The 15,265-nt window shown below is 35.6% G+C and overlaps 1 protein-coding gene across 1 annotated transcript in view; it reads right to left on the bottom strand.

Moving 5' to 3' along the window:
- The window catches only part of rock2a (rho-associated, coiled-coil containing protein kinase 2a), a 76,872-nt gene that overhangs the window by 20,908 nt on the left and 40,699 nt on the right, over positions 1–15,265 (bottom strand). Inside the window, exons 4-16 of the mRNA XM_056471401.1 lie at positions 13,680–13,817; positions 11,095–11,355; positions 8,008–8,152; positions 7,785–7,923; positions 7,600–7,691; positions 5,935–6,094; positions 5,743–5,803; positions 5,337–5,486; positions 5,031–5,258; positions 2,637–2,883; positions 2,448–2,554; positions 541–700; positions 149–309 (exon numbers count right to left, since the gene is read on the bottom strand). Of these exons, the coding sequence (XP_056327376.1) occupies positions 149–309; positions 541–700; positions 2,448–2,554; positions 2,637–2,883; positions 5,031–5,258; positions 5,337–5,486; positions 5,743–5,803; positions 5,935–6,094; positions 7,600–7,691; positions 7,785–7,923; positions 8,008–8,152; positions 11,095–11,355; positions 13,680–13,817 (2,049 nt within the window). The remainder of the gene's footprint in view (positions 1–148; positions 310–540; positions 701–2,447; positions 2,555–2,636; positions 2,884–5,030; positions 5,259–5,336; positions 5,487–5,742; positions 5,804–5,934; positions 6,095–7,599; positions 7,692–7,784; positions 7,924–8,007; positions 8,153–11,094; positions 11,356–13,679; positions 13,818–15,265) is intronic.

Here is a 15,265-nt window from a genome sequence, read left to right as displayed (position 1 = left end):
AACTACAGAAATACCATTGTGAACATTAAGTTGTTCCAGTTTGTTTTTTGCCTAATAAATGACAACACATTTTTTTCTTTTTCTCTCTAATAAATGTGTACACTAGATGTGAGAAAAAGAGTTATCTTTGCCAAATTAAAACACGCACCTCTTCTGTGAGTCTCTCCTTGTGTCGTCGCAGTTCCTCTAGTTTCTGGAGCGATTGTTTATAGTCGCAGTCGAGCATGGAGTTTTTCTTCTCCAGTTCTAACACCCTGTTCTCCACACGCTGTTTAGAGAAACGTTCCTCCTGCAGCTTCTGCTCCAGCTCTGAGTGAACACACAGACAAACACGTTAAACAGTCCTGTTTATTCAGAAAACTCTCTTTCAAGATATACACAAATGCATTCATAGCTTGCTACACTGTCATGCCCCCTTCTTAAAATTAAAAACACTGGAGCTTCTGTCAACTTCAATAAGGGTGAACCTGTTGTTTTTAATAGATAACACTACATTCAAAAAGAATGTTCCATGGCATCTTTGACCTCAAACTCTCATACCCTTTACAGCTTCAGATTTGGCTCCCTCGATAGACTCGCTGATCTTGTTCTTGTCAGCGAGTCGAGCTTTTGTGGCCTTGTGTGCCGCCTCCTCCTGCTCCAAACCCTGCTGCAACATCTTCAGCTTATAGGTCATGTCAATCTGGTTATTGCTCTTCTCCTATTGGCCAAGTACACAAGGGGGGAGGGACATTAGAAGAAAGGATGAACATAAAATGTAACCTGTAAAGTAAATCAGTAGCTTTCTAACTGCCATCTGATATTTATCATCTCTCTATATATATATATATATATATATATATATATATATATATATATATATGTGTGTGTGTGTGTGAATCCCTGAATAAAGCTATTTCAGACAAAAGGAGTGTCAAAATTGCATTAACCTAAAAAAAAAAACAAAAATTTGCTATTTGTTTACTGATGTATATCAAAGTTTAAATATAAGTTTTGAAAAAAAATGAAATAAAGATTTAATCAAGGTTTTGAGATAGCACTATATTTTCATTTTAATAAGTAATAAATGCTGAAATAAATGATTTTAACAACACTAAGTTTTATTATTTTGAGCAAACAAAAATATTGTAGGTTTGCTACCTACAAACTAATTTCAACCACCACTGGGTTTACTTTCACTACAGAAACACCCCCTGATTCTCATACCTCCTGATTTCCATTTACATATCATTCTGTGAATATATTTCTACCATTAGAGACCAATACAATAATTTAATATCTCTCAACAAGGCAAATGTCAGGTCAGTGAGTTAATAAGTGAGTTACACTTATTGACTGTTTTCTTCCGTTTTGCCAATGAAAAACATCAAAAGTAAATAATTTGTGTTTTAAAGCAGTGTTTTGTTCCTGATTAAATGTATTATTTTGAAATGAAGTGAGACAGTAGTTCGCAAAGACAGTCACTTTCACTTCAACAAAAGACTTAAGGGATGGGATCTTGCTGCCAACTACTTAAGTAAAAAAAATCTTCAAAATTGCATAGTTGAAATCAGAATTATTAGCCTCCCTTTGAAATTTTGCAATATTTCCCAAAATAATGTTTAACAGAGCAATAAAAATTTCACAGTATGTCTGATAATAATTTTTCTTCTGGAGAAAGTCTTTTTTTTAGGCTAGAATAAAAGCAGTTTTAAATTTTTTTAAAACCATTTTAAAGGTCAAAATTATTAGCCCCTTTAAGCTATATATATTTTTTAGGTCTACAGAACAAACTATTGTATACAATAACTTGCCTACTTACCCTAACCTGCCTAGTTAACCTATTTAAGCCATTAAATGTCACTTTAAGCTGTATAGAAGTGTCTTGAAAAATATCTAGTCAAATATTATTTACTGTCATCACGGCAAAGATAAAATAATTTAGTTATTAGAAATGAGTTATTAAAAAAACACATTAGAAATGTGTTGAAAAAAAATAATCTTCTCTCCATTAAACAGAAATTGGGGAAAAAAATAAACAGGGGGCTAACAATTCTGACTTCAACTGTATATAACCACTTATCTATATTGCATATTGCTACAAGGGAGAGATTAAGAACATGAAATAAAGTTATGCTTTAATCCTTTTTTCTGTTCTGAATTATGTATTTTGTTGTGGATTGAGATAAACATGAACACGTTTAGAAAGTTCAGAAATGATCCATTATTGTCAGTGTCCATAATTTGATCATATACAGAAAATGACATTAAAGACTTGAAATTCCACGCAATAAATGTTTGGTTTTATTTAGGGCTATAAAATGTGAACTCTACACCAGTGCAACACATCTGTGTTATTATTCTCTTAATAATTCAATTTTGGCCTGTAGTTTTCTGGGCTCAACTCTGTATGTGAAAGTCAAGCGCAACTAATTCCTTGTAATAAAAAAATGACTGCATGCGTTTACCTTCTCCATATCTGTGAGCTTCTCCTGAAGTTGCCTTTTCTCGAGCTCAGCCTTAGATAGGGCCTGTCTCATTTGCTTCACGTCATCCTCCATACCAGAGATTCGTGCTACGGATTAGAAGCAGAAAGTCAATAACCACAGTTGCATGTGCATTAATAAGACACGTGAAAACATGACAGACACACTCACCCTGTAGATCAGAGATGGTCTCGGATCCCTGCGTCTGCTCTCGTTTCTCGGTGTCCAGCGCGGCCTGCAGGCTGATGTTCTCCCTTTCCAGCGTGAGCTTGCTGTTCTCCAGCATGCAGCATTTGTCCTGCAGTTCTCTCACATGCGCCTCCAGCTGCTGCAGCTGTTTGGAGCTCTCTGTCTGAGTTTTACGCATTCGTGTGGCCACATCAGATTCTGCCCGCAGTAAAGCATTAGCCTCATCCAGCTGCCAAAGAGAGTCACACGTGTTCGCCAAGGGGAAATTAAAATATATAGTCACTATAGAACTATGCTACTGATAACATATAGTGATGCACCAATACCATTTTTTGGAAACAATCCGATCCCTATACCAAAACTCTGAGTATCGATTGATACAGATCCAATCCCGATACTGTGCTGCATTTTTATCATTTTTTTAAGCATAACACAGTTTTTATAGTTCTGGTGATAAACTCAAATAATATATCTTTAGTAAAAATAACAGGCCCATAAGCCTACTGTATACGACAGACGGCACAATCTAACTAAAAACATGATGCTTGCTGTAAACTAGGCTACATTGTTAAATCATTAGTGATGACATTGATCTGGTGGTCCAGCTTATGTTACCTTTTTTTAAATTAAGATTGTTCTTGGAAATCTGTAGGCTACCACTAGCTATTGACCCTAATCAAAACACAAACTGGTCTGTTAAATAAAACTGAAACCGAAAGTTTTTCGTGTTGTCACGTGACAAGCAGTTTGAATTGTGAATGAATGGAGAATGACTGACAGGCGCAGCGGCGGGAAGCACTGAATTTAACATGAATTTAACCACTTGAATATGCATCTGTACTTCACATTAAACTATAGAATGGCTTCAGAACATTTGAGATATAGTAGGCCTACATGACAACTTTCTAGGCCCTTATAATAGGCTACTTTCATGGCTTTTGTGGGTTTATAAATTACACAGAATATAGCAAGATCGGATTTGGGCCGATACCAGATCCAGCAAAAATATTTGATATGTAAAAAAATTATGATATGTATAATATGATTTTTTTAGTAGTTTTGCTTTAATTTTTTTCTTATAAATGTCTTGTGAATGAATACTTTTAAATGCATTACTTGCCATCTAAACTATAAAAAACTATAACAAAATAAAAGAAAGTTTACAAAAAGTATAAATAAAATATATGAGAGTAATATTTTCAAATGTCAGTTAAAAAAACATTTGCATTTTAAAATTTTATTTAATTATTTAAAGAACTGTAATCTATAATATATTTTAGAATACAATTATTGCTTTCAAAGTAAAGTTGAATTTTCAGGAGGCAATTATTCATATGTGATCCTTCAGAAATCTAAAGCTTTGACACGCAAGAAACACTTGACAAACAGAAGCAGCTGTGCTGCTAAATATAACATTCTCTATATTTTTTTCTGGATTCTCTAATAAATATAAAGTTCACTGCAATAGCATTTATTTAGAATTGAAATATTGTGTGAATATCTTTACCATTATTTTTGCTTCACTTAATGAGCTGAATAAAAGCATACATTTCTCTCAAAACATGTCCCTTGGTGATTTTCAAAAATCAAATAAAGTTTATTAAACTATTAGAATTACCATATCTTAACCACAGCTATAGTTACAGTAAAAAAACAGAAAAAAACAAAAGTATTTTAATTTTTGCGACCCCTGTGGTGATTATGTTGGATTAACCACACAGCAATAGCAACAGATTATATTAATATAATGGATTTTTTATTTAATGCCATGTCAGCAACCAAGGCTATTTTCAAACAAATGAATACATAAATTAAATAAGATTTTTAGCGTTAATACATGCATTTTTCCTGGTGTCACTCTATAAGTTCATTTCATAAAAAAGCTTTCTGGAATCATTAAAAGCAGGACAGTCCAGGAGAATGTGTTTTATTGTAAGGGGAATTGTGTAGAACAAACATTCACCTTTAAGCAAAAAGCCATGAGTTATTCTTGTATGTTGTATGTAAAATATCTTAAAACTCTGTTTGAGATTTCAGGTTGTATTTCATACAATTTGTTATTTTCCAATGCATCCCACTGCAGATTATATTAAACTTTAAGCTTTTCTGAACTCATGTACATTTAAAATAAATGCCAATTACGACTGAACATGGAGGAATAATAAACCAAGAATGGACTTGCTGTGCTCCAAACAATGTGCCCACCTGTCTAATAAGGTGAGGTCAGTGTTAAAATTAAACATGAATAAATGACTATAAGTGACATAGTTGCTAGACTGTTGGATCTTTTTTTATGTTGTCTTGTCAATATGCTCATGTTTATATTGGCCTATTGGTGTGTGTGTGTGTGTGTGTGTGTGTGTGTGACGTACAAACCTGTTTCTGCAGGTGGATGTTCTTCTCATTGGAAATGTGCGAGTTCTGGTTCTTCTTCTTCATTTCATCCAGCTGATCCCTCAGACTGTTGACTTCATTCTCCAGGCAGCGTTTGCGGTCGGCCTCACTCTCGGCCCTGCGGTGACTCTCCACACTCTTGTGCTGCAGCAGAGCCTTCTCTCTCTCCAGCTGCCTCAGAGTCGACTCCAGACCTTTCCTGCTATTCATCTGCAACACACAAGAGCAAGCTTAAAGTATTCCTACATGTAACTTCGCCAAGGTCTGAGAGATGAAATACGCACTCACCTCTTCATCGAGTTCTTTGGTGATCTTTTCCAGGCGGTTACTATTGCTTCTGTATTTCTGCTCCAGCTCATCTTTGGCCTGCATTTCATTGTTGAGCTGCTCTTCTAGACAGTGAAGCTTCTTCTGGAGCTGAGTGGAAAATGAGGCAATCTTTACTGAATATGCAAACCATAAATTACTTAATAAGCTGTGTTTAGGCAGAGAGAGGGGGAACACTTACGGCTAAATTGTCCTGTGGGTTTAAAAAAAAAAAAGAGAAAGAAAAAATAAAGTTACAAGCAAAGTCTCAACTGCATAATGTCAATCTAGAGACTAAATTAAGACTGTGTTCACACTTGTAGTTCTGTTCTTCTGGTTTCTTTGGGCAGGGAAAATAAAAAAAAAAGAAAATGATGTTTTAGTGTACCTCTCTGTTAGATACTGGGTGGTCATTTTTCATTGCTGAACTGTTGACAGCATTCAACAACCTGCACACAAACATATCAGATAATCTGTAATTGCAGATATCAATTGGTTTGGCTTCAGCTCGTTAAATGCAGAGTCATTATAGTACCAAAAAATGGTTTACTGCACAAAAGCGAGATAAGAAATCTCTTACTGGTCCTCTTTGAAGTAGGTGAATCCCACAAAGGGCAGCTGATTGCCAACAAAGGCTTTAGGTGTGGGAAAGGTCTCCACTTCTCCTTTATCCTCCTCAATTTCATCAAAATTACTGGTGTCTATGTCACTGCTCAGCTCTGGAACCACAGGAGCTGCAGCTGAACACAGAACAGGGGAAAAGCTTAAAAGTTAACTGTTTTGTGCATTTATATGTGCTGAGATAAAGGGTAGAGATGTAGCTAATGTTGATCAGACTGTAAAAGCCTTGTTTTATTTTCAGTAAATAATGGTGTAATTAACAAATATTTTATGAATTTAGAAATGTATCTTTTTCATTTGTCTTTCTATTTCCATTTTTAGTTTAGTTAGGTTTGTTTTCATAGATTAACACTCATTGAAATGCAACAGAAATAGTTCAAATGTGTATTTTTTTGCCATATGTCATCGTTTTATAAAGGGATCCCTTGAAAAAAACTGTTTTGCCAATTCTGTCAATACTTGATTACATTTTTTTCTAAATTATATATATATATATATATAAGAATACACTGAAGCGTGAACTAAGTGTTTTATTGCATGTTTAAAGCTAAACTTTAAATATATTTTTTACCCACTTTTACCCCGTTTTACCCAAAACACTTTTTTGACAATGTCTTCTTTTGTGTTCAACAAAAGAAAGAAACTCATATAAGTTTTAAACAAATAAAGGGTGAATCATATTTAGGTGAACGATGCCTTTATAATATATTAATTTTAAATGTAAGTAACTCTAAAGTTAAACCTTCAATCTGGTGCATATTCTTAACACTGACTACGTTTACATCAGTAAGCAAATTATTTGCCTTAATCTGAATAAAACAACAATATAATTAAGGTGTTTACATGAGTTGCTTTTTGAATGTTCCTTTCATGATCCTTTTTACATGTTATAGCACATAATTCCATTAACGTCATTGTGTCACCGTGCTATCCACATTTCCTCAGGAGTTTCATGTAATTTTGGGTGTTTCATTTTTAATTTGTCAACTTTAACTGCAGTTTGGCACTTTCATTCAGGAACATTTCATGCATGCCCCCTATGACAAACGAAATATTGGATGAGAGTATGAACTGCTGGAAAAGTCTTGTTTTAATGGAATTTGATGAGAAAAAAAAAACTCCACATTTTACGGTGTGTCTGTCTGTGGCCCTTCTCTGACTCTGTAGGCTCAGAGAATAGTGTCAAACAGCCATGTGTGTAAGGAATATCCTGTCGCAAAATGCGGTGAAAATCCTACATGACGGTAATAGTTTGATTAAGGTGTTTACATGTCTGTACTGCACTTCAATAATGTGACTAAAATTGACACTCCTTATGTCTTAATCTGATTTCTGTTTAGTTTGATTATGACCTTAATCAGATTAAATTAATCAAAAATCACTGTTTACATGGTAGACTCTCAATCAGAGTATTGTTTTAATCTTATTAAAATCGAATTATTGGTGTCCACGTAAACGTACTCAATGTAAACACTCACTCATTATTAAGTCCTTTCAAGAACACCTTTTTAAATGCGTACCCAAGTGTGGTAAATTATTTTACGTAATTTAACCTAATTTAATTTACATTTTATTTTATTTTCTCAACATCTTTAGTGATGGAGGGATCAGGAGATTTACTTACTCTCTCTAATAGTGCTGAAGGTCCACTGGTCATTTCTAAAGAAAGGATGTCTTTTAATTTCTTCTACGCCACTTCGGCCCAGGCGGACCTCCCTACCAAACACAGACATCGACAGTCACAGATCAGCACACACATGAAAGCTGGCAGCTGATCATCCATATGGAAAGCTACACACAAAGGCTCACCTGTCTGTAAGGAAGGCACAGATAATGTTTTTGGCTTCTTGAGAGATCTCAACATCATCAGGGAAGTTGAGAGAGTTCTTATGGTCCATAATCTTGCTGTATGTCCCCACCAGAGAGTCAGCGTAGAACGGTGTATCACCTGCAAACATTCATCTCATTCAAGTCAATATCACAGCATACTGTAGACAAACAGTAACACACACATTCAAAACTTTTCACTCACCAACCAGCATCTCATAGATAAACACTCCCACTGACCACCAGTCACACTCGCGACCATAGTATCCATCTCCTCCCTGAGACTTCAAAACCTCCGGCGAAATGTAGTCTGGGGTTCCTACAGCGGTGTCACAATGAACCATCCCCGTCTGTAATCAATCCACCAATCAAAACGAGTCAAAACATGGGCTCTAATGTCTATCTGGACTATATAGTGTAATTTACACGATGTACTACAGCTGCATGATCTTAAAATTCTTGACAAGTGCCATAAGAGAAGAGGATACAGGTCTGTGTTCATCAAACAGAAAGCTGCATGTATAATTATAAAACATCTTCAGACTTTTTAGCCACACAGTATTGTATTTTTGGTGTTACAAACATTTAGAGTAAATTAATGTATTCATCAATGTATAATTTGTGAAAGAATAAATGCGTATTTATTCCGTAATGAAACAAACGAGCATCAATGAAAACTTCATTCAAATAGGATTTTAGAGGATTCATTTAAATGAACGGAAGTAAAAGTAGTGGTTGTTTTTTATTATTATTATTTTTTAGGGGTTTTCACCTTTAATGGATAGGACAGAAGAATACCAGGAAAGAGCAGAGAGAGGGGAAGGATCGGCACAGGACCTCGAGGTGGGAAACAACGCCATTGGTGCCGATGTGGTTATTCATTGTTAATGTCATTTCCATGTCAGAATATAATGCAATATTTATTTAGTATATTTAATATTAAAATGATTCATATTAGTATATTTAATTCAATATTTAAAAAGTTAAAAAACTGAAAAATGCATCCATTTCAAATTGATAAAATATTATTGATAAATTATTTTTTAAAAATTCTGGGAAAATCATTACTGAACAGGTCCCTGAGTGAGTGTACTTTATAAAAAAGTTTTCTACTAGTTTTAAAACCATGACAGTTGTATAAAGATGTTAAATGTTGTGAGTTTTCTTCCAAAATCATGTAGCTCTAAAACAGATTTTTAACTCACATTTATATTATTCAAAGGCAATAGCAGTTCCAATCTATCTTTTATGCAAAGAATCAACCCATTTTAACCCTCAAAAACGTAGCTTTCAATCTGTGTACAACACAAAAATGTTTTCAATGTGTAGTTCTATTTCTTTACTCTAGATGGCAGCATTAAATCACAAGTAATGTGTCCAGCCTCATTTCAGTGGCCGGATTGTGGCTCTCAAGGGCAGTCAGAATTTAACTAGGACTTGAGTGGAAAAACTGGCAATAAAAGTTGACAAAAATGCCCCAGATATGTAAAAAGTGGAGCAAAAAAGCAAGCTCCTGTAATGATTTACATGTGCTGGTATCTGTTACATAACGTGAAGCATTTCATAACAGTCTATTTTAGGACTATCTAGTTGAGTTCAGCATTTGAAACTATCACATATTACCATCTCTGGTGATTGTTGCTCAGTTAATCGCTCATTTGAACATTCAAAACATGTAAATGAAAACAATCTTCACAAAGTGTTTAATTATAATATTCATGACAATTAAGCTACTTCTGAATTCGATATGGTGGTAGTTTAGCACAGTGGCTCTTAACCAGAAAGTAAGGGCTGGGGTGAGCTAACAGTCATAATAACTTAAAAATATTTTTAAAAATAATATATTATTAACATTATAAAATAATCTATATCCCAGCTAAAGTGCTAAAATCTAAAGTCATATTGAAAAAAAAATAACAAAACAACTGTATACATTTTTATTTATATCATACAGATTTTTAAACTTCCATTTTATGTATGCTATGGAAACAGTTGGAAATAGTATTTATTTATGTATGTATTTTTGGTTTATTCTCTCAACTACAGATGACATTTAAAATAAAATGTTATTTAGAGCATAAAATAACAAAAAGTTTCAGACATGTCTTTAGACTAAACAATATTAATGTTCAGAAAAGTTAGGAACCCTGACTTTCAATCAAAACAAATTCATACATTTGCCACAGCCATATCACGCAGCAGCCCAAGACCGGTTACTCACTGAAACCAAGCAGGGCTGTGCCTGGTCAGTACCTGGATTGGAGACCAATTGGGAAATCTAGGTTGCTGTTGGATGTGGTGTTAGTGAGGCCAGCAGGGGGTGCTCAACCTGCAGTCTCTGTGTGAATCCTAATGCCCCAGTAAAGGGAAGGAAACACAATACTGTCAGTGAGCACAGCCTTTTGGGATGAGATGTTAAACCGAGGTCCTGACTCTCTGTGATTACTAAAAATCCCATGGCACTTCTCATGAAGCGTAGGGGTGTAACCCGCTGTCATGGCCAAAAATTCCTCCATCGGCCATTACATATCATGGCCTCCTAATAATCCCAATCATCGAAATTGGCTCCATTACTGTCTCTCCACTCCATTAATAGCTGGTGTGTGTTGATGTGTGGTGAACGCATTAGCACCGTTGCCCTGTGGCTGCCGTTGCATCATACAAATGGATGCTACACTCTGGTGGTGGTGTGGAGAGACCCCCTCATGATTGTGAAGTGTGGGTGTATGGCCATACACAATATATTACATTACATTATGGTATTATGACATTTTTTAGGTTCTAAATGCCGATATTGTCTTTACAGTCTGATAAAATTGAATTAATTGGCATTAATTCTGTATAAATTGTCTATATTATTGCACATAAAGCACAATAAATCATGAGAGTAGGATTATTCTCATCAAACACATTAAGTAAACCATTATTCTCACATCCACCAGTGCTAACAAGCTACGAAACTAAAACAAATGGAAATAAAAGTCAAATCTAGCCACATTTATTCTTCAGTCAGCATACGCTCAGCATTTTTAAAACACAAATGCTTCCTAGCCTCAGTTTGACCCTGTGACCTCTGAACCCACCTGAGGTCTTCCTCACTCACATAGAGGAATCAGATGAAGGCTGAAATTTTTTTCCTTTGCTCTCATGAGTCTGGACAAGAACTGGCATGCGTTCAAGGTATTTGACTTGCAATTACATTCAAGGGTGACCTAAAAATCCCTGTACTCAAAAAGCTCAAGCCGGAGAACTACTGAAACCTTGGTAGTGCAATAAGCGGTTGATCCCTCACCCCATCCATTTTCATGCAGGTCCCGAAGTCCGCCAGTTTGAGGTGTCCATAGCGGTCCAGCAGCATGTTGTCTGGTTTGACGTCTCGATGAATGAAGCCCATCGAGTGAATGGCGTCTAGAGCCAACACCACCTCTGCTGTGTAAAACTTTGCCCACTTCTCTGGGACATCATATGTGCTGGTGAGATTGACCAGATCTCCACCTGGCATGTACTCCATTACCATGTAGAGAGAGCGGTCATCCTGGAACGCACAGCACAGCTGAGGGGAAAAGAAGAAAACAAGAGAATATTTAGAGTTGTTTTCGTTACCCTCAAAGTCTGTCAGAGTGTGCATGCATAGGGATATACTGATATAATAATTCTTGTCCAATGAATATAGCCTCATTTAAAAGTGCTGTATGTAAGTTGACTCTTCTAAAGCATAAAAATACCATAATATGTTTGCAGATATTTAAGAAACATGCTAAGTCAACATTCTTGTTTATCTGAAAAACAATGCTCAAGTCAGATATTCTGCTTTAAAAATATCTGTTACGTGGCAGAACGTCTGTCTTTGTTTTGGGTCTTTTAACCCACCCACTGCCACTTTAGCCAATTATATTTCAAACCCGTGGGTTGTCTTGTTGGAAAACAGCGTATTGGATTTATTCAGTCAGAAAGGCTCACAAAGCATGTGCCTGTGACCAAAAACTCCATTTAATTTGGGAAATATTCCTTCTATTGTGTGCCGTTGTTTTATTCAGAACACAACTTAAATCAGCCTTTAGCCTCGATGGTCAGGTACACTGTTGATGTCATCAATCTGGCAACCTGCGCTTGCATGTGTTTTAAACCAGGGATGCAATATACTAGGAGTCAAACTTACATACTGTACCTTTAACTATTAAAAAGACAGTTCACACAAAAATGAACATTTACTCCTTTTTACTCAAGCTCAAGTGTTTGTAAAACTTTATGAGTTGCTGTGTTCTGTAGAACACAAAATAAATATTCTAAAGAAAGCTGAAAAAAGTATTTGGTTTTTTTACTATAAATAATATCTTCTTTTGTGTTCCGAAGAAGTCAGTCAGTCAAACGGGTTTGAAACAAGGGAGAATACATATCAGAATATTCTTTTTGGCATGAACTATCCCTTTAAAACAGCAGGCTAATTAATCATGAAAAATTAAACAGATGCAAAGTTCTGCACAGCAAAATAAAAGCTTAAAATCTGAACTTTCAAATGCAGAATGCTCTTTTACAAAATTTAATTTTCAAATTAGGTATCTGATTAAATTATTTAAAAATATCATTACAAGAACCAGTAACACTGGTGTTTGGTGTTTCAGTAATATTTTTAGAATGTTTTTAAAAAAGTTCTTTATGCTCTCCAAGGCTACAATTATTACATTTAAAAATACATTGAAAAACAGGAGACAATAATATCACAACGAATTGCTGAATATCACATAATATTATGACATGCGATTCTTCTGAATTCATTCTAATAGGCTGATTTGGTGTTAAAGAAAGACTGTGTGTAATTGTCCATGTTGAAAGCTGGGTAATTCCTTGTAAAAATATTAAAGTATCATCAATGACTAATTTTACATGGACATCAGTGATTGAATTATTTGCCTTAATCTGAATAAGACAATAATATGATTATGGTGTTTACATGAGTTGCTTTTTGAATGTTCTTTTCATGATCCTGTTTACATGATATAGCACATAATTTGATTAATGTCACTGCGTCACCACGCTATCCACATTTCCTCCAGAGTTTCAATTTCGGATGTTTCATTTGGGGTGTTTGTCGACCTTAACTGCAGTTTGGCACTTTCACTTCACTTTTTATTCAGGAACATTTAATGCATGCCCCCGTGACAAACAAGATATTGGATGAGAGTAGGAACTGCTGGAAGAGTGTTCTTTTAACGGAATTTGATACTGGACACTGCATGGTGGAAAAAACCTGCAGATGTCTGTGGTCCTTCAGTGACTCAGTAGGTGCAGAGAATACTGTCAAACAATATAGACTATCCAGTCTCAAAACGCAGTGAAAATCCTACATGACAGTAATAGTTCGATTAAGGTGTTTACATGTCTGTTTTGCACTTCAACAATGCGACTAAAATAGGCATACTCCACATGTTTAAAAATCGCAGTTTAAATGGTAGACCCCTAATCAGAGTATTGTCTTAATTGTATTAAAATCGGATTATTGGTGTCCATGTAAACATACTCATTGTTACTTTTGAGTAATTTAATGGGTCCTTGCTGGATAAAACAATTTCTTCAAAAAAATCCTATAAATAAGTACATTCATACAGAAGTTAACAAGTGGATTTTTGAAGTGGATCTAAACATTTAATCAAAATTGTTCTAAAAACTATTGAACATTGCCTATTCTTGTCTTGGGACAATTTTAAGAAACTTTGGTCCACTTCAAATGTTGACTATTGCAGATATTTTTTAGTCATGTGACACAAAATATGGAAATAGCACACTCATTTAATATTTAATGTGAAAAAAACTTTGTTGCACATATAAGAAGAGCATTCATTCACAAGTTTTATAAAAAAAAAAGTCAGCGCATCCTACCTGTACGACCCATGGGCTGTCTGCAAACGCCATGATGTCCCGTTCCTCCCAGAAGAAGGCAGAATCTGAGCGTTTGATCATTTCAAACTTGCTGAGCACCTTCATAGCGTACACCTTCTGAGAGGCCTTATGTCTAACCTGCACAAACACACAAACAAATGCATCATAACAAACCCACATCACACACATCTCCTGTGAGATCTAATTCATTACCAACACACTCACGAAGCACATTTTAAGTTTCAGACAGTCCTTGTGCCTCACTCCCAAAATGATAAAAATAAAACCATTAGACACACTGTGTTTTGCCCTCGACACAGACGTGCCACATTTTCAAGCACGCTCTCTGTTGTTGTGCTTTAGGCGTAACGCACCCACACAGCCCCGTCACACCACTGACAGAGAAGAATACTGGGTAATCATGTTGTTTGTGTCTGCAGGCTTGTCCAGACGCATCCCACTGCATCCTCCCCTGACTATCACAAACACACAGCAGGATTCATCGCTTTTACACATCTGACATGGGCATACACAATAACTAGGGGTCCTATTCAACAGGAACTAAAGAAAACTGTGTGCAGTATTGGGCAAAACTGCACACATGCACAGGGCTGCCAACTCTCACGCATTCGGCGTGAGAGTCACGCAATTGACAGTATTCTCACGCTGTCACGCCACACATCCATTTTCTGACGCAAAAAAATCATCCCCGTTAATTATGATAAAGACAGTGTTTAAGACTTTTATTGTTTTATAAAGATGTTATTCTCTCTATGTGCAACCAATCCAACACTGGTGAAAGCAATGTAATCAAAAACAAACTGACGCATGCGCGCAAAAAAACATACCCGCATGCCTCTCGCACCACCCCTGCTTGATGCGCTGCTTGCGTTGCCGCTCCCGGTGTGAATCCTGGTTGTAAACATGCATGCCGAAAAAAATACACGCCGCTCATGCGTTGTGAACAGGTGTTGTGCCGAGAAACGCACCCCTATTTAGGCTTAGTGCAAATAGCTCACCTCGTTGGAATAAGCTAGCTGATTGATTTCCACCCATCACCGTTTGATTGACAGAGACAACATAACTAAAGAGAGCAATCAATAGCAGTTTGAGTGGCGTAGCTTGTAAAGCATATGGCATTGTGTTTTGACGCGATCGATTATGAACCCGGTTCGAATCCAGCGTCTGATTAACACGTTCTTCTTTTTTCCCCCACTACATATCAAATTTTGCCTACTCTTCATCACGAGAAAGGCAAGTAGGAATCATTAGTAAGTGTTCATATTATGGAAGATTCATAGAACTGGATTGGAGAGGTGTTATATCCAAATCATATGCATTATAAGTTTGCAGAAGTTGTACATTAAAAGTAGCCTTAAATATAAATTTTTAGTATTGCTTCTGTGTCCTTGAACAAGTATATTAAAATCCATTAATTTTCACTAGTAGTATTAGTATTTTGTTTTCAAAGTGTGCTTTAAATGCTTTAAAAATAAATTAAATCTTTGTAGACCAAAAATATAAGTACTGTATATCATTTATTTAAAAAAAATGCAGGCAATACATTATAGATTCATTTTATTAAA

This window comes from Danio aesculapii, chromosome 13, assembly GCF_903798145.1.
Source record: "Danio aesculapii chromosome 13, fDanAes4.1, whole genome shotgun sequence".
Classification (NCBI taxonomy): domain Eukaryota; kingdom Metazoa; phylum Chordata; class Actinopteri; order Cypriniformes; family Danionidae; genus Danio; species Danio aesculapii.
This window is presented reverse-complemented; position numbering and strand designations above follow the sequence as displayed.